This window comes from Lepidochelys olivacea (assembly GCF_965140295.1).
Source record: "Lepidochelys olivacea isolate rLepOli2 genome assembly, chromosome: 5".
Classification (NCBI taxonomy): domain Eukaryota; kingdom Metazoa; phylum Chordata; order Testudines; family Cheloniidae; genus Lepidochelys; species Lepidochelys olivacea.
The window spans coordinates 72,447,064-72,474,601 of record NC_140415.1 but is presented as its reverse complement, the minus strand read 5'-3'; the positions used below and the strand labels follow the sequence as shown (position 1 = coordinate 72,474,601).

At 41.4% G+C, this 27,538-nt stretch overlaps 1 protein-coding gene across 1 annotated transcript; it reads left to right on the top strand.

Annotated features, from left to right (window-relative positions):
* Window positions 1-117: 117 nt before the first annotated feature.
* REEP5 (receptor accessory protein 5) lies at window positions 118-27,199 on the top strand. The gene is made up of 5 exons (XM_084627708.1): window positions 118-366; window positions 1,164-1,257; window positions 17,197-17,335; window positions 21,892-22,060; window positions 23,652-27,199. The coding sequence occupies exons 1-5, from the start codon at window positions 249-251 to the stop codon at window positions 23,699-23,701; spliced, it is 570 nt and encodes a 189-aa protein (XP_084483834.1). The 5' UTR covers window positions 118-248; the 3' UTR covers window positions 23,702-27,199.
* Window positions 27,200-27,538: the final 339 nt, after the last annotated feature.

Here is a 27,538-nt window from a genome sequence, read left to right as displayed (position 1 = left end):
CGCCGGGGCCGGGCGTGGTGTTTGCAGTGCGGCCCGGGCGGGGGAGGGCAGCTGGGCAGGGCCGACGCTCAGATCACGTCTCCCGCGATGCTGCCGCGTGCCACCGCCGGCTCCTCCCCTCCTCTCCCCTCCCCGGCCAGGGTTTTCCAGCCAGCAGAGCCGCCGCCGCCGCCGCCCCTGCCTCGCAGCGCCAAGGCTGGGCGACCGGATCCGGGCGTTGCGTGCTCTCCAGCCCCAGCGGCCTCGCCATGACGGCGTCCATGAGGCAGCGGTTTGATACGTTCCTCCACGAGAAGAACTGCATGACCAGCCTGCTGGAGAAAATCGAGACCAAGACCGGGGTGAGCCGATCCTACATCGCCATCGGTGAGTGACTGCCCCGCTCCCCGCCGCTGCTGGCCCCTGGGACACGCCCGGCCTGCGGGCAGGGGCTGGGGTCAGTGCCCGCGAGCCCGGGCAGCGGCTCTGCCGGGGACACGCTGCCGAGGAGTGGCCTCCCGGCTCTGGGTTACGTAACCGGGTTTCGAGGCGGAGGCGGAGGAGTGGGGAAGCCTGTGGCCGGCCAGAGGGGCAGTGGGGGCGGAGGCGGAATGGCTGGGGTTGGGTGTCTGCGGCAGCCGAGAGGAGCGACAGCAGCAACGTTGTGCTCTCCGGTTACGCCAGCCCAGCTCCCCCCCCCCCCAGTTATTGCGTCCCCTGCCTTCTCCTGGGGGCGATTTCATGGAAGCTGCTGAGCCATAGTGTCAATTCCCCCCCCCCCAAAAAAAAAATCGCACCGGGAGAAACCCCCCCCCCCAGTCGATGGCATCTGAGCCGGCGCGTTTGCATGCAACGGGGCGGAGGGGAAAGAGCGAGTTACTCCCAGGAGGTGGAAACTGACTAGCCAGCGCGGCTGACGTGTCCGAGCCTGGAGTCTCTGCTTCCCGCCCCGGTCCGGCGCGATGTACCCCTTTAGCGTCACAGGTTAGGAGTGCTCCCCGGGCTGGCTAGTCGGGGGCTGGCAGTAGGCGAGTGGGGCTCCCTGCCGCAGTGGGGGAGCGAGTGGCTGACTCGATAGCTTGGTTTCTTTCCCACCGGTCGCGAGTCGTTGAGAAAACGCCCCGCCTATTTATAACTGGTCGCTTTCCCCCCTCTAATGCGCTGTCTGCTTTCTCCCTGGGTAGCTATCATTGGCGTGCTGGCCGTGTACCTGGTGATCGGCTATGGAGCATCTCTGCTGTGCAACCTGATCGGATTCGCTTATCCTGCCTACATCTCGTAAGTGCCTCAAACGCACCCTCCTGCACAGTGCTGTCCCCGAAACAGGCCATCTGAAAGGGGAGGAGGGGGGCACCTCTCTAGAGGGAGAACTATTCCATTGCTGTTTTTCCTCCCTGCGGATAATTTTTTAGGCAATGTTTGTAGCATTTCAAGTTTGTGGTGATTTTGTCCTGTTCATTATTTTCTCTTCTGGCATTCAAATTGTCCAAGTTTGAGACAGTCTGGTGGATGAAGGTGCTTTGGAATGTGCAGATGGCGAAACTTCCCAAGGGCCTTATGTTCACAGTTTGTGAAAGCTTTTTAAAAAGACAGTGTCTCGATGGATTTCTGACTATGAGAATAGGGTTCCTTACTACAAGGTGAAACCTTAAGTCATTGGGTGCTTATTTCTGTAGGCTGGCCCTTGGTATAGATTATAGCTGTTAAATTAAAACTTGAAAGTCATCATCTATTTCTTAAATTATCTCCTTCCCAACCCCGGGTGGGCAGATGTTGTTACAAAACAACTGAACAATGTTTAGTAAACTGATGAGTACTGTAAAGTTGAGACTCTGCCCAGAAAGCTAATAAAGAGTTGGAATTTCTGAAACATACATGAGATCAAATATCAGTTGGATGCAGAGGCAGTGCCTGTGACTTTTTAAAAAATATTTCCATGGGTTTTGCCTTTTCTGTCATGAATGTTAGCTGGTTTATTTTTTGAAACTTTGTATTAATGCAAAGTTACAATAAAACATTAACATAGTGCATCATATATTACTTATTCAGGATCAGCATTATATTCAAAGAACTTGGCTAAAGATTCTAGCTCCCTGGCTAGGGGGCTTTCCTCCTTTGAGTATGCTTGAAAGGGTGGCCACATTTCTAAATACCTATCCTCTTTTTGGTGCTTTTCTTGTGTATGTATTTGTTGAATGAACTTTTCCATTACAAGAACAATCTGTTTTACTATATCTCAATTCCATAGAAGGAAGCAGTCACATTTTTCCAATTTTAGTGGCTGTTTTTTAAAGATTTTTTTTTTAATTACCATTGCAAAATCGCAGTCATCTAGCTTAAACTCTTTGTAGTGCCTGTGGCATCAAAGTGCCATACTCCTGAATTTTATCACTCCTTCGATCATTTTTAGTTTATGCTAGTATGTTAGTCGGTAATGAGAAAACTCACTTCAGTTTACATGGTTAAAGTGGAAACATGAAAATCTGGCATCCTCCCCACCCCCCATTATTTTTTCTTCATGTGCTAAATGGTAAGGTATTATGTTTGTTTAAAAACCTGTTCTAATTATGTTCCAGCTTACGGTTTTGAAGTGTAATGTCTTAATGAAAGGTTGAATCATACGTTGCATTTGCTTCTAGTGATGAGAGAGAGCGAGAAATAATTACTATTGTTACAATATTGGATAAGACTGATATGGATATTTTAGTTTAGAGTACACTTCAAGATATTCACTAGAGCAGTGATCTAGTGTAAGCATACAACCTAGGCCATGATAAAACAAACAGCATTGTATAAAGGATCTGAGAATAGATCCATATTTAAGGAGGCCTCCTTGCTCCAAAATGACTTTGCTGTTGAAGGGGCTAGAAGTAACATGAAGGAGCAGCATTTGACAGTAAACAACAGAGAGAGAGAGAAGATTTAAAAATATTTTAAAAAATCCACAAGACAATATGGGGATGCAGTCTGAACTTGTTCTGTAGCAAGGGCAGTCAATCTGGTACCTTTCACAAGCACTACATTAACTTGTTACAAACACATTTTTAACATATGTGCATTTTAAGTTAGATTTTATTGTTTCACGTTGAATGAGTACTTAAAATTACATACTACAGGATCTCCACTAATCAAAACTTGCTGTAAGGATAAACTGTTCCTTCTTACTAATTTAACAGTGATGTCTGATTAATTTTAGTGCATAACTTATTGGATCTTCTTGAGAGCTATGCACATATTTAAATATGCTGAATAGTATAACAATACTAGTGAAATCTGCCTTAAAGGTGTTGGATAGAAAAGTCTGTTCACTAATAACACACTCTTGGGACACTTGCTGTAGGTAAAACTGAAAGCTGTGGTTCATGTTGGAGGTGGGAAAACAAAGTGAGCTCATGACAGGTTTCAGAGTAACAGCCGTGTTAGTCTGTATTCGCAAAAAGAAAAGGAGTACTTGTGGCACCTTAGAGACTAACTACAGCTCACTTAATCGGATGCACTTTCCACAGTATGCATCCGATGAAGTGAGCTGTAGCTCACGAAAGCTTATGCTCAAATAAATTGGTTAGTCTCTAAGGTGCCACAAGTACTCCTTTTCTTAAAGTGAGCTAAATTCAGAATATTGTCACAGCGTCTTAATGTGACTGTTACCGAAGCAGATAGCTGCATCACTGTTAAAATGATTCAGATCTCAGAAGGTGAAGGGGGAAAAACAAATTTTTTCCCAATTTTTTTTCTAGAACAAAGTGGGTCCAAGTTTAATTTTCATGGTATGTCTAGTAACTTGTCTCATTTAAAGTTACATTTAACAAAGTACTCAACCACACTGCTGCAAAAACATGCTTTCCTTGGCTACTCATTCACAGGATGGGTATGCTGCTCATTTGTATTGCTAGCCATGTGGGAGAGAGACCATATCAAGTCCCCGTCTCCCCTAACCCAGTCCACACCAAGCAGACTGTGGGAACACACTTAATTGTTAGCTTCTATCTCTAACTTCTATGACACTAGGATTTTAATATTGGGTTGCTTCCTGTGGCAACCACACTCCTTCCTCTTTTTTTTTCTTTTTAAAACAGACATGCACAAAGGATTTAGTCAGTTTCAGAATGCGAGTTTGAAAGTAGCTGTGCATTGTCACACAAGTCCCCTTACTAATTTGTATGGTTTTACAATTAACTGCATCTTCCTATTCACTTTTCTTTTCCTTGTTTTTGAGAGTCTTTCACGCAACAGGGAAATGAGCTATAGAGTGAAAACGAATATAAAGTGTTATCAAATGCACAAAGTAAACTGGCAGGGAGAGGGGGAATCTATTTTTTCCAGTTAATCTAAAATCAGTATAATGGAAAAGAAGTGTTGTTTGTAATATTATCAGGGAAAAATTTTCAAGAAGTCTGATTATTTTATCTTAAGTTGGTGATGTTCCTTTATGTGTGTTGTGTAAACTACATTGCCAATGTCTAAACTTATTCCTCTTATGTGATATGATCAAGGACCCAATCCTACTGTCCTTTGCCATAGAACTTAGAAGCAAACTTTTTATTTCCAGACAGCTTTAACTCTGAAAAAGGGAATAGCCAGACTACTAAACGAGGGAAGAGGTAAATATTAGAAAACATTTTTGTTGGCAGTGCTTAAATAATGCTATCAATACTTTCTCTGCGCTCCTATGCATTGCAGAGCATTAGTCTGTTCAATGTAGCCCCACTCGTAACCAGTGGTGGTGAACTACCTAACAAAAAAAAATTATATATTAAAAAATTGCTAGCTGTGTGTGTATGTAAAACATGTATACACTTAAAAAATGGAACAGGAAGCGTCTTCGGTGATTAAGTGATGAGGATCATCTGAAACTTTCTTTTAATGTGCTTACTTTTTTTTTTTTTTTTTTGTAATTGCTAAGAATAAGGTCACTTGAAGCAGTAAAGCTGCCTAACTCCTAGTGCTAATGTCAAAAAGCAGAAAATCAGTTAAGTATAATTAAACTCTGCTGCTTTGGCTTAATTTATGCTATTAATATTTTGATTAAGCTACAGAAAACTAACAGAAATACCCATGTAATACGAGGCAGCATAGTCTAGTGGATTGAGTTTAGGGGTTGGGAGCATGGAGTTACGTCACTGATCATCTTAGGTTATAGCCATTGATGGACCTATCCTCCGTGAATTTATCTAATTCTTTTTTGAACCCAGTTAGACTTTCGCCCTATTGGAAGGATGAAACGCTTGATTTTTTTGGCCCCATAGCAAAATAACTGTTCTCACTGTATTCCTGATTCAACATACCTACCAACATCTTGAGGCAAAACAAATCACTTTTAATTTAAATAAACTGAATTGGGCCTTGCCAAAATAGGGATCTGCTCTGATTCTAGTGATCAGTGTAGACAGGTAACTGCTCTTTGAATTAATGTAGCTTATGCTGGGGTTTCAAGGAGGATAGACTCCACCAGTGCGAGTGGTGTCTTTGCCGGCCAATGCTAAAGGCTGCACCAGGACAGCTAAGTCACTGGCTGGAGTTATGGCAAATCACCATTCTAGACAAGGCCTTTGGCTGCTGATGGAGCAGGAGCCCACAGTTTAGTGGAAGGGAGAGGAGCTTCCATGTAGGCCTGGATTATTGGAACCCACAGCTGCACAGGGAGAGAAGGTGGAAGCCCCTGCACCATTGTCAAGCCTCCCACTTAGTTAACATCTGCCTCTCCAAATACACAGATTCTTCTCTCCCCACCTCCCCCGTCCTTTCTCCATGAATTAATGTGCTGCTACCCCCCCACTGACAGGGAGTGTGTATTGCACATGTGAAGGGGGGATGTTGCAGACTAATTACTTGGGGTTAGAGAGAGTGTGTGTGTGTGTTGGCAGAAAGTAGCTTCAGGTAGTATCTGGATACAGTTAGTGTTTTTTGGTAGGGATGGTAGCCAGGAATGAAGATGTGAGGTAAGAGTCAGTATTTGATGGCTGAAAGAGTGAGAAAAGAATCAAGAGTGAAGCATATATAAACATGGGCACCTTCTGCATAAAATGTGATACCCTTGTGTGAATTTAGACAATTTTGCCAAGGGCAGGATGTGATAATGAGGAAGACAAAGAAGGAACTATACTCGAGAGATCTGTTAGTGGTAGAGTTCATTGTCAATTGCAAGAAGTATGGCTAAAAATGCAAGTGCCATGTGGTTGAGAAAGGTCTGGTTGGTAGTATGAAATGCTAAGTTCAAGGGGAGAGAGAGACTGTGGAAGGAGGGCTGCACATTAGTAGCGTGTTTCAATATTGTGTAGGTGAGAAGGTACTGGAAACAATCAAGGAAGGCTCTAAACACAAGTATAGTGGATGGGTAGGAGGTGTGTGTAGTTTCAGAGGGGGTAGGGAAAGAATCACCCTTCAGGTTTTTCTTTTTTAACAAAAAAACATTTGTTTTCAAAACAAATATATCAGTAACTACAAACACACAATAGTTTGAGTATGGTGGAATGCAAGTTCATTATTGCATAAGGAGTCTGTACCATGTATTAAAGGGTCCCCAAAAACTTAATAGCAAATAGCAAACTTAAGTATGTAGGAGTCTACAGATGCCAGCTATTGTTTTCTATCCCTATGCCTTTTAAAGCCTTTCTATTATCTATGGCTATGTCTATACTTAAACTGCGGCAGCTATGCTGCTGTAGCACTTCAGTGTAGACACTTACTACAGCAATAGGATGGATTCTCCCATTGCTGTAGTTAATCCACCTCCCCAAGAAGCTGTAGTTAGGTTGAGAGAAGAATTCTTTCATTAATCTAGCGCTGTCTACATTGGGGATTAAGTTGGTTAAACTACTTTGTTCCGGGGTGTGGATCTTTCACACCACTGAGATGTAGCAGGGTCAATTTAAGTTTTAGTGTAGACCTGGCCTAAGATTGTGTGTATTTGTATATTTTAACCAGTATGCTTTGAGGGTGTTGCTTCTGTTCCTGGTTGTAAAGATACTCAGTAAAAAGTTTCCCACTTGAGAAGGAAAGTGGGAACAGATATGAATGCTTCCATTTCTCTCCCCTCCAAATTAAAGCATTATTGTTTCAGGTTCTCCCCCACCCCTTAGTTAACTAATGGTGCTGCCAGGAAAGTGTTTATCCTACCTACAGGTGGAAAAACCCGTGTTTGGTACCACTTGAAATGTGATAGCAATAGTGTCCGTATTCTCTTTTATTGACAGGTTTTCTCTGTGTGACTTCATTTTCCTTGCTCTTTATATATTGATACTATCAGTTTTAAAACGAAAGCTATTTTGTATGTAGACCACTTTATTGTGTTCTCTTCTGCACTAATGAGACTGATGACATAAAATACTGAAAACACAAAGCCTGTAGCATTCATCTTAGAAAAGAAAGCAATGGAGAAAGTGGCATATCCCTAGGTTCTTAATTCTGCACATCTATAATGCTTTATTTACATGAGTGATCTGGTGTGCACTGTAAATTCCAAGGTTTTCCCATGACACTTACAGTAACAGCTTTTGGCATCTCTCAATTGCTGGACTCCATTCTTTAATAATAAGCAAAAGAATTTAAAAGGATATATAATGCCTAATACACATAAAGGGAAGTACTGTATATGTGGATTGCTAACCCTAATCATAGTAATAATTAGTAGCATCACAGCTTCAGAAAGCATCACAGCTCCATGTTTTAGCCTTTCCCTGCCAAATAGCTGAATCTTGTCAAAAGGAATCTGGTAACTTAAAGTTTTCTGGCTTAGTTAATTCACTTAAAATCGGAAGATGGTTACAGTAACTCTTTTTAATTAGCTGGTTGCAGAAAAGGTGAGCACTATTGGTTTAGAATTCTGTTTGACTAATTCCATGATACGACAATCCAACAGAGCTGACATTCGCAGTCTCAAAGAGAGAGTAGCTTTCTTTTGTAGTATTTCTTCTATTGGATGTTCATGGATTTTAAAATAAATGTAGCCATGGGATGATTCAATCTGCTGGAAACTGCCTCTTGTATCAGAAAATGCTGTTGAGGAGCCACACATTTCTGTAGGCACCACTGTCACCTTCTATGTGCCATAATCACAGGAGTTTTTAAATAAATCCCCTACAGATATTTTATATCTCATGTCTATATAATATTTTTTTTGAACAGTTCACTCTCCAGACAATGATTTGCATTGTTATTTGGTCATACATCAGTATTATAGAAGCTTTTGGGTTGGGGTGGGACTGGGACTGGCAGCCAGTCCATTTTTTAGGTTTTAATTAAAAATATAAAGCTATACCATGTGATTTTTAGGTATTTCCTTCCTTTTACATTTCTAAGAACATTGTAGTTTAGTAGGTCTCAATGCTAGAGCTACCATAAATTACATGTTACCTGTTCTTTCAGTATACAAATAACATTGCAACAAAGATGTCTTTGTAAAATAACCTACCTTTAAAATTTGCATACTAAAACTGCTCTGGTGCGAGTATCTCTCAGTCTGACTTCATCTGTAATTTATATTCCTGTCACTTGTTAAGGCAGATGACGTGCTGAATATTATACTGAGTCATGATTTAAGATAAAAATGAAATGTTCTTGGTTCTTTTGTATTGTGCATGACAAGGTCTCTCTCAGGTTAGTGGGAGACCACTGTCCTGTTGCAATGTGATGTACTATAAATGCTGAAGTTCAGTAAACATATGTTCAGAAATAAATATTGAAGAGACAGTGGAGATTGTACGAAACAACTTATTTCTATAAAAATAATCAAAGTACCCAAACTACTCTAGCCGCAATAAAGTTATTAGTTCTTGTTTCATCACTATTACAATCTGATTTGCTCAGTGAATAGATCATGTGGGCATTAGCCACTTGTGAACATCTCATTTGTTCCATGTGCATTTTCATACTTGACATATTATTTATTCTTCAGTACACATCTTTCATTTTAGTAGTATGTTGTTTGGGTTGAATCGATAAAGCAAATCTAGACTCCCTTGCTTGTTGTGCTGTTAATAACGAGATTAAAAATTTCATTTCACTTGTTTTGGATGCAAAACAAACCTACGCTCTCACAAACTGCACAGGAATATTAGCGTTCGCATGTTATTTCTGAAACTTCATCATTTAATAATGCTCTATAGAGTCACATTAACTAAAGTTTGGTTGTTTTTAAACAAACAGGAAAATTGCATGTGACTGAAGGGCTAGAAATGTATTGAAGGTTCCATAAACAACTTAATTCTGATCCTCTATCTCTGCCCCGGGGTTTCACTGTAGGTCAGAGCCACATTAAGGCAAACATATATAGTAATTTTGTGGCGTGAAAATTTTTATTTTTTCCGAACAAAGGACTTTTTTTGACAAATTCATTCAGAAACTATGAGCCAGCTCTAGTGTCAATATAATACATATAAATATACTTTTTGGATGAAACCAGAAAGCAATGGTTTTGTTTTTTTTTTTTTTAGTCCCTCTGCCTTTCAGGTAAAATGGAAAAAATGTTTTGACGCTGGAGTTCAGCCTGAGTTCTAGTCTGTGAGGCTGTACGTGATAGATGATTTTGTTTCTAGTATATAAGCTTGTGGCCAATACTGGAAGTGTGGATGAAGCATCTTAGTTTGGCATGGTAGTTTGATATAAGGGGGCTGTGGCTGGATAGGTAGAAGTGTAAATTATCCTCAATTCCACTATCTAGTGCTGTTATAAGCTATTACCTGATCGCCAACAATCAACTTGAAAGACTGTTTCTCCCACCCTTTCTTCATGTGTGAGAATGTGTGTGTTGGGGGAGTGGGGGAAGTTATTTAATAGGAACTAACATGATAAACAACTCACTAGTGTGGTGGTTGTGAGAAAGCTATTATCAAGGTGGATATGATGAACTGGGATGGAGTATTTTTAAATTAATATTGTGCGACACTATTTCCATGTTCAATTTTGTATTGCTGGCTGACTAAATGCATAGTTAAATCAAAGGAGGCTGTATAGGGGTTTTTAACCCTGTTCCTGCCCCATGTTGAGCAGGAAAGGTAAAACAGATAGGACGGCTTCAGGTACTTGGCTTCAAAGGAGTTAAGATAACCACTGGGTCATCAAATGGGAGAAGAAACTACTTGGCTGGCTACATTTAGGTGAGAATAGTTTACTTTCCCAAATGCTAAAGCCTGAGATAAAAAAGTGAGCTTTTGAATCAAGACCCTAGAAAAGGGAGGGAGCGTTGTATGAGCTGAGAGACTGACTGGACTGGATGTCCAGAGAAAGCAAACTATTACAGTACAAAAAGAAAAGGAGGACTTGTGGCACCTTAGAGACTAACAAATTTATTTGAGCATAAGCTTTCGTGAGCTACCGTTAGTCTCTAAGGTGCCACAAGTCCTCCTTTTCTTTTTGCGAATACAGACTAACACGGCTGCTACTCTGAAACCTATTACAGTACAGGCTGTTTCTCCCTGCCACAGATGGAGTTAGCTGGGTTGAGGGAATTTACCATGGTGTAAATAAGACCATGCGAGTAGGCCTCTTTTTATTTTACCCCTTGCTTGAATAAATTTTCCTTTGTTTTGAGGAAGCTATTCATGTCACTGCAAATGTGCTGCCACAGGCTCCTGGAGACAAAGGGCTTGCGGGTGCCAAACACTGTTGAACCTGCTGAAATAATCATGATCGATACATAAGGGGCTATGACCCAGGTCCTGGTCTGAGTGGGAAAGCTGAGGAATTCCACCCCAGGAGCGGTAAAGGTCCAAGGCCTGTCACCTGTGCGGGATATACTTGGTGGAGACCTCAAAGGGACAGTGGTGCAGCTAACCTAGTAACCAAGACAGTGGGTCTTACACTTCACTCTAGAACTGGTAGGATTCATGTTGACTTTAATTTTAGTGAAAATGTATTCTATGGCCCTGAGAGAGCAACAGAGAAAATCCTGCAAATTTCATTCTTGGCATTGTCAACTCTATTGTGTATGAATACAGCTGTTTTGATGGGTCATGAATAGAAAAAAACAGTCTCTTGACATATTTAGGGACCAGGGTACTGAAGCTGAAGACTTAGAACTGATGCAGAGCTTGTGTAACATAAGGAGTAAATAAGTAATGTATTCTTGTCACCCTGTGTTACTTATTCAAATGGCTGGCACTTCATTATGGCCTCTGCTTTCATCCCTAGGTGTCTCCCATGATGTTTGATTTAATTTTAAACAAGCTAATTTTTTTTTAAATACATTGATTATCTATCTTGTTTCCTCTTCACTTGATTACATATTTTTAGTCATATATGTATATTTATTAAGAGGACTTGTGAATTTTTTTAGTTAAACAAGTGGTATTTTATATCAGTGTAACAATTGCCAGGCTTATCAATGGCTAAGATTTTTGTCTTCAGGTTTTTGAATAACTATATTGTGCTTGTTGATGTTGAATGTAAAGCATTTTCTGTAGCTTTCTCATAAAATAGTGGAGAGTAATTAAAAAGGGTGGAAAATCATGTGTCAGTAATGGGTCTACACTGGCATTTGTCTTGGCAGATGGAGAGAGGAAGAGTTTGCCTATGGGGCAGGGTACAGCTCCAAATATTTGCCCCTCTGAGCCTTCCCAACCTGCAGCTGTAAACTGAAATCAGCAGAGATGATGCACTTAACCCATTTCCCTCGCACCAATAAACTAATATGGAATAGTATTATATATACACATTGCAGACATATGTAATTTGTACTTACTCTGAGCTGACGTGTCGCATGATACTTTAGCTGGAGTGACAGATATCTTTTTAAAATGATTGCAGATTATATCTTTTTTCCTCCTCCCCAGTGGACTTATCACATAGCATCTAGATAAGACCACTTCAGAGCGGGGTTACCTTCTGGTTCTTGCAGCATACGCAACTCCATCTGTGAATTTAATGTTTTACGTCAGTTGATTAATAGACAGTATTAAGGCTATGTCTACCCTGCACAGTTAACGTAGGTGACTGGCATCTGATTCTGGACATCCAGGTTGACCAAGAGGGACGTTGGGTGCATCCCCACAGCAAAACCTCTACCTGCATTATTATGTGCTTACTGTATCTGCACTTGCCCATGTGTATCTGGGGGCATATCCCATGGTTCCTGGTGCTGAGAAAAATCCTAAGATTTTTTTCCACCCATTCAGTTTTCAATTGAGGGAGAAGTTGTCTGTCCTTCAGGGAGGAATTGTGGGAAGGACATTCAGCACTAGAGTGACTTTTGCTTGCATCCTCCCTGAAAAGTGGGTGGGTTCTAGCTCAAGTTAAAGCAAAGCCTGGGCTCTAAGCCACACCCTCAGCAAAGTAAGCTAGCCTTGGGCTTAAATCACTTCCAGAGCTATGTCAGAGGTTACTTTCTTGAACTGTGTGTGTGTGTGGGGGGTGGTGGTGGTGGTTAAGGTTAAAACTTGAGTAAGAGCCCAGGTTAACTGCACAGTGTAGATACACAATTATCCGTTTGGTGTAACAAACACCTCCTTTTTATTGCACATAACCATAAAAGATTGTCTTGTTTTATAAATCCAAATATCCCTCTTTATCATTCATAATTGTGGGGTTTATCTATGCTTCTAAGCAATACAAAGAGGTAGGTAAATATCAGCCCCATTTTATATTCATAACTTGCAATGTACAACACAGGCTCCAAAGGAAACATCAGTTCTTAGGGACAAGTGCTTGCTTTTGGTTTTGCTTGGCAAGGGTGGAGTGGTGGCAGATATTCTCTCCCACCAGCACCACTTTCAAATGGTGCAGGGATTCTTAAATTTGTAGTATGGTTTGCGGGAGACTTAGTTTCTCAGTACTCCCATCTTCAAGCATTCAAGCACTGAGGCTGGCTTAAAAAACACGATTTAAAAAAAAATCAACTTTGGATATGTTTTATTTTCCATATAGTTTTTGAGCCTGTAAGGTTCATGTTTTCATGCTCTTCTTTGAAACCAGCAGGGCTAGAAATTTACCTCAGGCGTCCCCCCCCCCCCAAAAAAATAAAAGCCGAAATTTCTCACATAATTGCATGATTCCAAGATCTGGGGTTTAAGAAATGCCCCAGATATCTCAAGACTCCTGATAAAATCACAAGTGTTGGCAACATTGCGCAGGCTGGCACTCAAGAAGCAATTGACTGCTTTAGTGAGCTCCTTGGAGCAAGGACTGCTTCATCTTGATTGGTTTCAGAGTAACAGCCGTGTTAGTCTGTATTCGCAAAAAGAAAAGGAGTACTTGTGGCACCTTAGAGACTAACCAATTTATTTGAGCATAAGCTTTCGTGAGCACACAGCATACAGTATAAAGTGAGCTGTAGCTCACGAAAGCTTATGCTCAAATAAATTGTTAGTCTCTAAGGTGCCACAAGTACTCCTTTTCTTTTCATCTTGATTGTTTGTGAAGCACCTAACACATCATGGGCACTACCAAAAACAAATGTTTAACCATAGGCTGCAAAGCTGGGGGGGGCCTCAACACTTTCAGGCCCTCGAGCTTAGGCTGAGTCAGGGAGGGGTCAAGGTATTGTTTGGGGACGGCCCCGTTTGCATGCCGTGTTGAAAGACAACTGGCTAGAGCAGTGAGCCAGGCCAGCCCAGCCCTGTGGGACAGGAGCCACTGTGGGGTGAGTGCGGGGCAGACTCGTTCTTCCCCCTTCCTCTGTGTGCCCTCCCCCACTTTAAATGGCACTCTGCAGCCCCTCTATTTAACTCTTGCTATTGGGCCAAAATAGAGAAGAGCTAATCCAAATATAACACCACCTCTGTCAGCTATTATTCACTTCCTTTTAGGGTGCGGGGGGCTGTCTCCCTCACTTTTTGGATTTCACACTTTTGTTCTCTTCTATCCCTTGATCTTTCTGTGCTCCTTTCTTCCCCAGGGCCCACACAGATGCAGCTCTCTCTCTCTGAGTTGATTAGGGAAATTGCAGCTCCTTCAGCTGGCCACAGCAGATTACCAAAGACTAGAGCACTTCCTCCTTTCACAGTGCTTTGTTTCAACAGAGCTCTTAGTCCCTATTGGCTCACAGAGAAAGGGCACGGATTATCTATCCCAGCTAATATTGGCTAACACAAATAGAGCTCTATGTATTCTGTGATATCCTGGAACTGCCCCTTACTGCGAAATTGCAGAATTCATTTAAACAAACAAATCAACAAAACATAATAGTCTCCATGTTTGTGAAGACAGCCTTGGAAATGTGAGCAGAATCTCAGCAAATGCAGTGGTCTCTTCCTGAGTCTGGAGAGCCTGAACCATGCCTCAAAATTGTTAACTATTTAAAAGCTGATCGCTTTAGCACAAGTATCCAGCTGTGTTTGCCCACAATTCCAAATGTCCATTTTTAATATAAATGCAACTATTGAAGCATTTCCAGTCTGTGCCATTAGAGTGAAGCAAAAACTTTGCCATGGAATTTAGGTCCCTATTGGCATTAAACATGGGGAAGGCTTTGCTATTAGACCATCAATGCAGTTCTTTTCTCCCTCCTCTCCTGTCTGTCACTGCTTCAAAATCCCACCCAGCCCATGGTGTAATACTAGTGCTGTGTTAGCGGGAGCAGCAATGGACTGAAAATGCAGTCCTTAACAGCACTCTTTGAAAAGCCTGTTCTTCCAGTTGCTGTGCCAGCAAAGTGGCTTGAGCACCACAGGTTAACTGTGCTGGATGGGTCATGGCAGGTTCTGTTAATATCCCGCTGTGGGATCTCAGATAAATTTGAGGATGTTTACCGTGTCCAGATAACGAATAAGTTAAATCAATATATTTGTGTCATACTGTGCTTCAAGATAATTTGGTCAAAGAGAGCTAAGTCAACCGGTGAGTTTTTTTTCCAGTGCTTATTCTAAAACATAAAATCAATAGTGTGACAAGGTTTTTTTTAACCTGTAGAACCAGGATCTGAAGCACTATAAGGAGTCTAGCATTTCATAAAACAGAGGTGGCATTCACAGGCAGAACTGTCAGTAGCTATGAATTACAGGGCTCAATAAACATTATTACAGACTTTCAAAAAAAATCTTGTGCAACTGATGGTCTCCCCTCAGACTCAACAAACAATATTAAAGGAATAATATATACAAGAAAATGACCAACCAAATTGGGTAAGTACACTTTATCCTATTACCCAAAAGAACATTCTTTCCAGTACTGCCACATTCACAAATAAATTGTACATCTGTTAACCTGGGTCATCTAACTACTACTCAATCCTTAGAATTTCCCTCAAAGTTATCCAAAGTGGTAGCATTTCACTGGTGTTCTCTAGGACTTATAGGATTCCTAGACCTCTGCTCTTTCTTCACACAAAAAAAAGAAGAAGAAAAAAGAGAGTACTTGTGGCACCTTAGAGATTAACAAATTTATTAGAGCATAAACTTTCGTGAGCTACAGCTCACTTCATCGGATGCATACAGCGGAAAATATAGTGGGGAGATTTTATATACACAGAGAACATGAAACAATGGGTGTTACCATACAGACTGTAACAAGAGTGATCAGGAAAGGTGAGCTATTAACAGCAGGAGATGTGTGTGGGGGGGGGGGGACCTTTTGTAGTGATAATCAAGGTGGGCCATTTCCAGCAGTTTACAAGGACAGTAGAAGGGGAAATAAACAAGGGGAAATAGTTTTACTTTGTGTAACGACACATCCACTCCCTGTCTTTATTCAAGCCTAAGTTAATTGTATCCAGTTTGCAAATTAATTCCAATTCAGAAGTCTCTCCTTGGAGTCTGTTTTTGAAGTTTTTTTGTTGAAGAATTGTCACTTTTAGGTCTGTAATCGAGTGCCCAAAAGGACTGAAGTGTTCTCCGACTGGTTTTTGAATGTTATAATTCTTGACGTCTGATTTGTGTCCATTTATTCTTTTATGTAGAGACTGTCCATTTTGGCGTAACACTTAGGTACATGCTCAGATCCAATTTAAAATAAAGGCTACCTACCACCTTTCTTCTGGTCCACAAAATAACAAGATTCAGAGTAACAGCCGTGTTAGTCTGTATTCGCAAAGAGAAAAGGAGTACTGGTGGCACCTTAGAGACTAACCAATTTATTTGAGCATAAGCTTTCGTGAGCTACGGAGTAAGTTTGTTCACTTAAAATTCAGGCTCTGGTAAGACTTTCTTGAATCCACACTAGTTTTCTAACGAGAGCTTGTTTGTTTAATTTTTTTCTATTGCATTGCACAGGTAAATGGTGCTTTGATATGACATGCAGGTTGACACAGGTCAGCCACATAGTTTCATGTTTTTGCCTCTGCTTGTATGAAATTTGGTTCTTGCTCATGCAGAATCATTGTGCGCTAAGATAATCATTGCACTTTAAAAGCTTAGAGACTAACCAATTTATTAGAGCATGAGCTTTCGTGAGCTACAGCTCACTTCCTCAGATGCATATCTTAGAGACTAACCAATTTATTAGAGCATGAGCTCACGAAAGCTCATGCTCTAATAAATTGGTTAGTCTCTAAGGTGCCACAAGTCCTCCTTTTCTTTTTGCGAATACAGACTAACACGGCTGTTACTCTGAAACCTGACTTTAAAAGCTGTTAATCTAGAGTACAGTCGGCTTTCATCTAGGGAGCTGTAGTACAATCACATCAGTGGCTTGCACAGATCTGCATTTCATTTCTGCTGTTTAGACTGTAACAGTATGCAGAAGCACTATGTGCATTCCAGTGATTTGAGGGGGACAGTCTCTGTGCTATTTCTTATGGAACCTGTGAGTAACTTTCTTTAGTGACCAGCAAGAATGTAACAGCAAATGAACTTTCTGTGAGCTCTATCTTGTTGTCTACAGGGAACTGGAACATTTTTATTACCTTAGCATGTGAACAGAAAAAACATGTGGTTCATTAAGGTGGAACGCCTTTGGTTCAGTGGTGGACTCTCCACATTATTCCTGCTAACATTACCTCACCTTTTCTTAATCATCTACTGGAATGGAAGGCCACAAATCATTTGTCTGTGTTTTGATGTCTATGTATGTACGTATGTTTTTATCATCAAAGTCAGAAGTAGGAGACCTACAAATATATTTGAGTTTCTCGGCTTCTTTCATATATAGAAAGATTTTAGTATACAAAGATCTGGGGCAAGTCCTCTGTATGAAAGGAATGTTTCAGCCCATCCTCCCACGTACATATGCACAGGCAAATCAAAGTGATCGGTCTCTCCACTATATCATAACAGATTTGGGACAAATCCTTGTATTTTGTAAATGAGGTGGCATAACTGAACTGCTCACCTGTTATGCTTTCCTTTTCAGAATCAAGGCTATTGAAAGCCCCAACAAAGATGATGACACACAGTGGCTGACCTACTGGGTTGTGTATGGCATCTTCAGCATAGCAGAATTCTTCTCTGATATCTTTCTGTCTTGGTTCCCTTTCTACTACATGCTGAAGGTTTGTTGGTTCACCCTTTTCCCCTTAAAATAAGAATCTCTCAATATATCTAATGTAGAATCCACGAAAGAAGTAGATGGCAGTAAGATTCCCCGGTACTGGGTCATAATTAACTTTTAAACTGATTAGCATATAAATTGTCACTTTGGCACAAAGAGTATGAACTCTTGAGGTTAGGGGGAGAATGAAGAGAATGACAAGAGTTGCAGAGAGGAGGAGTACAGCATAGGGAAGTTGAGTCCCTAGCCAAATTTTTTAGACAATATGACTGTATGTGCCCATGCAGTGAAGGGACCTAAGGCACTTGCCCCCACTCCATGGGATTAGCAGAAGTAACTCCGAAGACCACAATAAAAAGTATAAATCCTGTGTATTGGGTGGTGGGGGTGTGAGAATCAGGGGGTGAAGATATAGATTTGGATCATATGGGCTTCAGATGTCCTTTAACGTGTCCTTGTTTTTCTGAAAGAGCAGAGTTGGAGTTACAGTACTTTGTCACTAAACTATGTTTGCAGCACCATGAACGCTTTCAGCAGGCTGTAAATAATCAGCTACACTTTAACTCCAAACTACAACTTGCCTAACCTGCTTCAGGCTGTCTTTGCCAGCAAAGATGTGATATTACCAGACTTTCAAACATTACATTGTTTGTGTTCATTTCAATAGGCTATTTTTTAATACACTTCTGGGTAGAGGAAGCTCCAGGTAACTGAGTAGCTTTTTAACTGAGCAACTGACTGTTATGTACTTTTTGGGTGGGCTGCTTTTCTCTCATGCTTCTCTCTCCCCACATCTCTGCACTTTGCTATTTTTGTCACAACTGTTTGCAAATAATGCTGAATTCTAAGTGTTTGTTTAGTCCATCAAAGTTTTTGCAATACTGACTTGCTGTTAAAATTGTATGATTGCAATACGATACACGGTTTGATATTTCTCCCAGGAAACAGCTTATGTTAAAGCCAAGATTCTACTCAAAGTCCTTAACTGAACTGTTCAGTTGATCCTGGCTAAAGATTCAGAAGGAAACTATTGTCCCTCTCTTGAGAGGGCCATGCTTCTTTCTCGCAAGGGTCCAGTTAATTAATGCAATGTTAGGACTTCTTATTCATTTCAGAAAAGTTGGGTTTTGTTTTTTTTATACATCAAGTTAACTATCTTGTTGTAAAATCCTAGTGGAAAATAAGACAAGTTACAAGCCTGTGAAAAATTGCAGTTCGTGTACAATTAGTAGATATGAGAGTTTAGCCTCTAAAATCTTCAAAAATTCTTTGTTCACTTAACATTCTCCATCCCCTACACGGGACCTGATTGAATATATGCCGTTTCCCCACCCCTGCATGGCTGAGCATGCTCCAGCCAATGGCTGGAGGGGTGAAGCAGGACTTCCCCTGTGACAGCTGCTCTCAGCTAGAGAGAGGCCCTAGAACTGAGTTCTCTATGCCCCCTGCTGGCACCCAGACAGCAGGGAGAAGTAAGCTGCCTGACTCAAATGCATAGGGGTCAAAAAGTCAGACGTGGAAGTGGAATAGATTGGAACAAGGAGCTTGAGACTGAGACCAGTGGGGGAGGGAAGAGAGAAACTGACTGGGAGTTCAGGGTGAAAGGGAGACTGGGACTGGCTTGGAAAGGAAATTGGACAGGGAGACTGTGAAGGGAGTCTAGACAAGAGGTGCTGATTGAGCCAGTAGGATAGGAGTGGGAGGAGAAGCTGGGGTGGCAAAGCAGAAGTGAACAGGGACTGTTTAGAGGGTACTGGGCAAAAGGGGCCAAACTTTTAGAGAGGGAAAAGAATGGGCAAGAAGGATCTGATCACTGGAGAACACTCCCTTTCAGAACCTGGAATTGAATTCCTGAGTATCCTCATTCCTCTGCTGTGAGCATATCTGTGAAATCCACTTAGGAAATTGCACCAAAAATCTACACTAAAAGAACATTCAGGTTGCAAAATCAAGCACTTAAAAAATTAAGAAATACCAGGATTAAGGTGCAACCTTATTTCAGCCTATTTGTGTGCTGGATTATTATACAGTCTTGAATTACTGTGTCATTACTCCCCCCACCCACACCCCTTACCTCATTCAGAGTATAAGATGAATGGGGTTCACTTAAATGAGCACCTATTCAATATTTTGTTTTCTCCTTGTTCAATATGTGGCATAGGTCTGCCTTACAGTATTTCTCCAATGTTAATTGTCTTCGCAGCACCTCTGTGCGGTGAGTGGAGTGGCGGTTATCCCCATTTTCCAGATGGAGAACTGAGATGCAGATAGGTTTCAGAGTGGTAGTCATGTTAGTCTGTATCAGCAAAAACAACAAGAAGTCCTTGTGGCACTTTGGAGACTAAGAAATTTATTTGGGCATAAGCTTTTGTGGGCTACAACCCACTTCATCAGATGCATGGAGTGGAAAATACAGTAGGAAGAGAGAGATGGATATATAATACAGAGAACATGAAAAGATGGGAGTTGCCATACCAACTCTAATGAGACAAATCAATTAAGGTGGGCTATTATCAAAAGGTTTTTTTTTCTCCTGCTGCTAATAGACCACCTTAAATCAATTAAATCTGCTGATACAGACTAACATGACTACCACTCTGAAACCTCTCTGCATCTCGGTTCTCCATCTGGAAAATGGGGATAACCGCCACTCCACTCACCACACAGAGGTGCTGTGAAGATAATTAACATTGGAGAAGCACTGTAAGGCAGACCTATGCCACATACCGAACAAGGAGAAAGCAATCAATTAAGGTGGGCTATTATCAGCAGGAGGAGGAAAAAACCTTTTGATAATAGCCCACCTTAATTGATTACTCTCATTAGAGTTGGTATGGCAACCCCCATCTTTTCATGTTCTTCAGGTGCCACAAGGACTCCTCATAGTTTCTGAGATGCAGATATTAAACTCAAAAGGATCTGCTATTTCGGGTGCCCAGTCTGAGACACCTAAAACTGGATTTTTCACAGTACTTAGCATTTTAAGCTCCCAAAGCACAGCTCTCATTGATTTCCATTGCAGCTGAGAGTGCTCAGCGCTTCTGTAAATCAGACCCCAGGTCTCAAGTTGAGCACCCAGATAATGAAGAGAACTTTGTGACTACATCTGAAACTTGGTTTCAGTGACCGGCCCAGTATCACATAGGAATTCTGTAGCAGAGACAGGGGTGGCATCAAATTCTCCAAGGCAGCATTCAACTGCTTAGCCATCAGATAGGGGACCACAGAAAGAGACAAGACTCTGCACCTGCCAAATCTTGCAACAAATGAGGTAGGTGTCCTTCAGAAAACCGTCTCCTTCACTATGCAATCCTGATTCATCCTCAGAGCAGGTCCTCTTTCACACTATATATCAGGGGTGGGCAAACTTTATGGCCTGAGGGTCACATCCAAAACTGTATAGAGGGCCGGGTAGGGAAGGCTGAGCCTCCCCAAACCCTAACCACCCCTCCCACTTCCTGCCCTCTGACTGCCCCCCTCAGAACCCCCGACCCATACAACCCCCCCACTCCTTGTTCCCTGACCGCCCCCTCCTGGGACCCCCCGGGACCCCACGCCCTATCCAACCCCACCTCTAAAGCTCCTTTCAGAATGCAGCCCTGCAGACATGGGCGGAGGACTCAGGAGGAGCAGGGGCAGCTGCGCAGCTGGAGAGAAGCGACGGTTTCTCCTTCAAAGCACCACTTTTCTCCAGCCAGTGGCTGCGGCCGCCCAGTGCTCCTCCTGAGTCCTCCGCATGCATTCACCTTGCTCCCGCCTGCTCCCTTGAGGCTGCAGGTGAGCCTCCCTTGCTGCTCTTCCCTGCCCCCGCAGTGCAGCCCTCTCCTATGCTGGTGGCGTGGCATGCTGAGGCTGTCGGGGAGAGGGGATAGCAGGGGAGGGGCCGGGGACCAGCCTCCCCAGTCGGGAGCTCAAGGGCCGGGCAGGACGGTCCCACGGGCTGTAGTTTGCCCACCTTTGCTATATATGTACCAAAAGTCTTAATTTAGGTTGCATAGGTGCTGACTTTGACTAATTCTGATTTTGACTTTGCAACCTAAGTGTTCTTTTTGGTATCTGTACTGGGATGGTTGCCATAGAAATGTGTATACTGCCAATTCCAGTAGTACATAAGCCTCTCATACGCTAAAAGATCTATCCTCCCAACATTCTTGTGAGGTATTATCCTTATGTTACAGCCAGGGAATTGAGGCACAGAGATTAATACTGGATTGAAACAACAAAACCATACCCCTGACCCAGTTCTACAGTACAGTCCCCTACTATGGATGCAGTTTTACTGGTATAAACAAGCCTTAAACAGGTATAGCTTATTTCTCCCCTTCTCATATGAAAATAAGCGATATCTGTATAACTGAATCCATGCTGGAGGGGGGTTTGTGCATGTCACTTTACTATATAGGTTTAATTAAACCAGTACAGCTTGTGTGTAGAAAAGGCAAAAGTGACCTTGGCAAGTCACTGAGTCTGTGGCAGCGTAAGGGAGAGAACCCAGATCTTCTGAATCTCATCCTTCCTCTCTCAGCGCCAATATTGGATTTTGTTTTTTCTGTGCAGTGTGGCTTTCTGCTATGGTGCATGGCTCCAAGCCCTTCCAATGGAGCAGAGTTTCTCTACCACCGAATTATCCGCCCTTTCTTCTTGAAGCACGAGGCTCAATTGGACAGTGTTGTGAAGGATCTGAAAGACAAAGCTGCAGAGACTGCGGATGTCATTACTAAAGAAGGTGAGACCAAGAATGTAAACTTACCTCAAGGAGTGGGAATTTACCTTTATGATTTCAGGGCTGATGCCTTTAAAATGATCATTTTTTGGTCTTAAAAGATGCTGCTTTTGCAGATATCTGGTGGGATGTGTGTTGTCTTGGTTTTTGTGCAGAAATTCCCTTTGGAACAAAGTAAAGGAGAGAGACAACTGTAGAGGGCACAGATGCAGCAAGTACCACTTCTTTGGTGTGTGTCTACATTAAACAACAAGTCTCTTGAAGGACACTGCTTGCGTGAAATGGTCTAGTTATTTTGCTTGTTCCTACAACAGCTTAGCATGTCCATAAAGTGGTGGTACTAGTCAGAGAATCTATTCAGCACATCACACAAGGCAATCCATACAACTATTCTAGTGCATTCTGGGTCACTGAAGTACTTTGAGTTTGGTGCTGTGGCATAAGTGTCAAATGTTTTATATGGCAAATTGTTAATATTACTTGGAATTCAACACGAGGTGAAACATTACTACCTATTAAGCGTTTGTATTTTTCCCCTCCCAGAAACCAAAATGTCTCAATTTTTTCTTTAAAAAACAACAAAATGAAAAACACCAAACAGTGATTTATGTCTCGGGAGAAAAGTGAAATCTCCATAGTGACTCCTAGATGTACAATTGCTGGAGCTCAAGCAGCATGCTAAAATGGTTCACAGGGGCTCGCATGGGGGGGAAGAAGGCTGGAGGGTGTTCTGCACTTATTTAGCTCCCAAGGAAACCAGGCAGGAAATTTTGCACTGTAAATGCCTCATGTAAAATATGGATGAAGGAAGGAGATGTAGCTGAACTTTCTGGAGTGTTTGAATCTAAATCTGAAGGGAGAAAACCTTTTATAATTTTTTAGGAGTTTTCTTTGATTTTCCTGTTCTCTGTCTTACCTCTATTTTCCTCCCTGAATGTAAATGACTCATTATTTCCTATTTTTCCTACATTTCTGATGCATGACCTTTACTGAGACAAACATCTGTTTTGGTAGATAAGGTTTAAAGCACAATAACTTACTTCTTTTCAACTATTCTTGTTCTCCTAGTTATTGCCTGTATTCTCTATTCCTGTCTTTTTCGTGTTCCTCTTCCTTGAGTCTTGCCCTCTTGTTCTCTTTTCCCCCTTATACACCCTCAGCCACTAAGGTTTGCATATACCTGTTAAATCAGTATGTTATTACAGCCAACTCTGACTGATGGGCTGGTTCATGCTCTGGATATGTTATAGTGAAACTTTCAAAATATACAGATCTTCAGGTACTACAGCTAGACCTGGTACATCCCATATTAAATAGTGCTCTTTTCTTAAGTTGGTCTGTGATCTTCACTGTGGTGCTATCAATCTATGGTTGGTTTGCTGTAATTTTCACAGAATCTGTTTCTACGAAACTTCACAGCTTTGATCCACTCCTATTGTCAATTTTATTTGCCTATTTTAAAATGGCTGGTTTTCCCTCAGCATTTGGAGGCAAAATGTAGATTTGTCTCTCAACTGCAGCCAGTAGTGATTACACAGGCCTCTAATTTGTAGCAGAATAGAAATTTAACACTTTGTTTTCTCCCCTCCTCCAGCCAAGAAAGCTACAGTGAACTTACTGGGTGATGAGAAGAAGGGCATTTAAACTGTTAGCAGGATGAAGAAATTTGCCCCCCCCACCTCCTTTATACAGCTCAATGTTACTGGGGACTGTGGTATAATAATTTTAATAATGTTGCCTTGGAAACATTTTTGATATATTAAAGGAATGTGTTGTAAGTTTGCTTACTTTTATGTTGTCTGTATAGAAAGTAAGCACTTCTATTTAAATGTAGTGCAATGGGCAGTATCTAAAGCTTATTGAAAACTTATCTTATTCATCTCCATACAGGGGAAAGACCTTTCAATAGTGTCTCATCCTGCCATGAACACAAACTTAAATAAAATTATATCTATATCCCACAGGCTCTGCACGTCACAGTTTTTCTTTGTGCATGCATTCTCTGTATTTACAGTTAACATTTGACTGGTTCTTCCTGTAACGTATCATTTTTGTATGCAAAAGTAATGCGTTCTACTTGGATTTTCATGCACATGTATTTGCATATACAGGAAATAATTTATCAAAGGGAAGTGGCTTAATACAGCTATTCCCCACGAGTGAAGCCAACCGCACTATGCACTTGGTCATGGAGATTCTATATTGTTGCATGTACCACTTGTAACCTGCAGTATTCAGTACAAAGTGTGTGTGTGTTCAATATTAAATGGGTAGTTCTTAAACATAGAAAAGAGCACATTAGTGCAAATGACCTGGGTTATACTGGTGTGAAGTTATTTGCCAGAAATGGATGCACTGAACTCCTGGTACAAACTGACTAAAGCATAACCCCTGACTTGTTTGTTAAATGTAACTGGCATGCGAAACAGTTCAGGAATGGAGTGCCTTACAAATAAAATTACACTCAGAAGCAGAAAGCAACTGTACAAAAAAAATCAGCTCTACTGCAATGATTTGTAGAAATATCTGCTGAAGTCAGTTACAATTTACACTGTAATCATGGGGCTTGCCTCTTATCTTGTTCCCATCAACCCCTTCGTCCTGAGCTTTTTCTACATATGCAAAAGGTGTTGTCTGCTCTGGCTACATAAGGAGATGTGGGTCTTCCCCATTACCCACCAAATCAGAGCCCATGAAATGCATGGGCATCAAAAAACCTCTTACGGGGAAGAAGTAAAACATCTAGGTTACTTAATTGGACAGAACCAGAGAAGCACAAATGTGACCAAAGCCTTAAAAATAATTCCTACAGGTCAAAACACTTTGCCCCTTTACAATCTGTGCTTGCATCTACTGTTATCATTGCTATTTTATTTGAATTGTGAGAGATATTCACACTGTAGACAACAATTCTATAGTTTTACATGTTCTCTTCCTTGTCGTTATGCCTAGTGATGTTTCCTGAGAGCTTGCTGGCTTTACAGCATTTTTAAAAAACTTTTCCATATTTATAATTGTGGCCCAGCCCATGTACCTTAAGGAAAATGCATTCCAATTAATGTAGAGAAGCAACTAAAAGCTGTGAAGGTTTCTAGTTTCCCACAGAAACACTTTGAATTTTCCAACTTGAGAATGAGACAGCAAGGGTTAATCCATCCGGGATCTTTCAATGCATGAAACAATTCAAAAATGTAATATAGCAGCTTCAGGGTTATATCTGAAAAAAGGTTTTTACATCACAGCTAGACTAATGAAGAGGTATCAAGTACACCTTAGAGTATAATCTGTAATCAAGAGAACAATTTAAATAAAACAGGAGGTAGTGAGGACCTAGTGCTAGTAAGGCATGTGGGTGACTTAGGTATATTTCCCCCAAAAAGCCAGGTTTGCATGCTGAATGGAGAACTTGAAATAGCATAGCTTGCAGACAAATATCTATTGTGTATATTTGGCTTGTAAAACTCCCCATTGCTTTAGGACCGCTTTTTGCTACAAGCTGGCCTAACGCATAGAGCAACAGAGAAAGGTAACTTTGAAACGGAGATCTCCTCACTAACTGTCACCTACCCTTAAATAACTGTTGTGGCATTCCCTGCCGCCTCTGTCCTCTAGAATTTTAATGGGAAGGGCTGCTGGAACTTTCAGTTCAAACTGAGTTTCTTGCCCTACTTTTAGGGATGCCTCAGAGCAAAGGTTCTGGGTAGAAGAGCTCAAGGGGTGGGTGAAGGGTACTTAATTATTCAAAGTGCTGGGGTCTTCTATATCTCTTCCCATGCAAACAGGAACTTTTCCCTTTATCTCCAAGGGCCACTGTGGACAAAGGAGGGGTACAGTGTGACTGCAGGTCATGCTATTATTTCCCACAAATTATTTTAGCTGATGAGGAAGGGGGTCAAATCAGCCAATCCCTAGCATTAAGCACAGGATAGCTATAACACTGGCTAACTTACAGCACCCCTGCAGCTAACAAAAGTGTGAACAGCACAGTATAAGCTTAGCTGAAACAGCAATGGAAGTGCAATAGTAACATTAAAAAAAACAAACTAGAAGTAGTCCTCTAGGTTTCACTTCGGCTAAGAATTGCAATGTAAAGGTAGTCTGAGGAAAAGCTTTACTATCATAGTCAGTGCTACATTTTAGTGGAATTTTGTGGGGGTAAAAACCCATTTTAATTTGTTTTATGCACTTGAAATCAGCTCTGCACAAGCCTGTCAGCTTGTGCAACTAACATTGCTGCCAGTTTCCTTTTTAGAAGGATGTTAAAACACTTGAGAATTTTTAGGTTTAACAGCAGCAATACCCATGAAGTATGGTGCTCAGTAACTGAAAAGAACTAAGTTCCATATAAGTAAACAAATGACTCTTTATAGAGCCCTTAAATACTGTCCCTATTTTAAAGAGGTGGGAAACAAGAGGTTAGAGACTTTCCAAGGTCAGCCATCCATCCTTGTAGGGACACAACCTAAACTTCCTGATATTCAACCCAGTTAATTTTTATTCTGAAGAATCCCATCTTTTAAACTTCACCCCACTCAGGGGAGCAAAGCCCTTTTAGATAGGTGTAAGGGGAAGTTTATTCTAGTATTCTTAAATAAGGTTCAGAACTGAATAGTTAAATGTTTTGTGTTTTCAACAAAGCCCTCTTGATCAGACAGCTGTTAACACTATGTTTAGTGCAACACATCCCTCAAGTTTTTTTTTTAAAAAACAATTCTTTGTTCCAACTGATTTGCAGGTAGACACACAAATTAAATGGCTTGATGCTGCTTGTTAAGCTGAGTGCATTACTGCTAATAAGTTGCTGTATAGGAAATTCAAATTGTACAACAACTTAACATTCTCTTAAATTGCTTTTGGGCTTGATATATTGAATCTTTAGGTAAGTGAGAAGATTTTTTCAAAGGTATGCAAATTAACAGGACCTGTTCAGTCAAGTAGTCTTAAAAGGGGAAGGGAAAGATTGCTGCAGCAACCCATTCTGTACTTGCAAATAACTCCTGTGGGCACTGGCCATTCAGTAAGTCTTCTCCCAGCAGCTGTTTGAAAAATTAGTATATCTTAGCCAATTTGTCTGTGCTGAAGATGTAATGTACTGAACAGAAAGATATAAATAAAGAGCAGTATCTTACAGTATTGGAATAATGCCTTTCAATATGTCTTAAATAAGTACCGTCTGCTCAGTCCTATGGAAAACTACTGGGTTAAAAGGGCAAGGCCTCTTTACAGCATACATACTTCTTTTCATCCTTGCCCCCATTCTAGCAGGAGCTTGCAGAAGTACCTAATACTTCATTGTCAGAGCTCTTAGTTTATGCGCCTATGTGTTAGAGGTCTGCTCCTCTAAACAGCTGATAGTGTACATCTATAGTATAGGGCAGGGGTAGTCAATAAGCAGACCAGGGGCCAAATCCAGACTGCCAGATGTTTTAGAACAGACACCTCAATTATTTTTATTTTCTCTGAAGCCTGGACTGTGACTAG

What these genes read in the sequence shown, in the direction of transcription:
- REEP5 (XM_084627708.1), top strand. Translation starts at nt 249, where the DNA reads ATGACGGCGTCCATGAGGCAGCGGTTTGATACGTTCCTCCACGAGAAG. An exon ending in CTTTCTACTACATGCTGAAG is followed by an intron (nt 17,336 to 21,891) that starts GTTTGTTGGTTC and finishes TTTTCTGTGCAG; the next exon opens with TGTGGCTTTCTGCTATGGTG. An exon ending in GGATGTCATTACTAAAGAAG is followed by an intron (nt 22,061 to 23,651) that starts GTGAGACCAAGA and finishes CCCCTCCTCCAG; the next exon opens with CCAAGAAAGCTACAGTGAAC.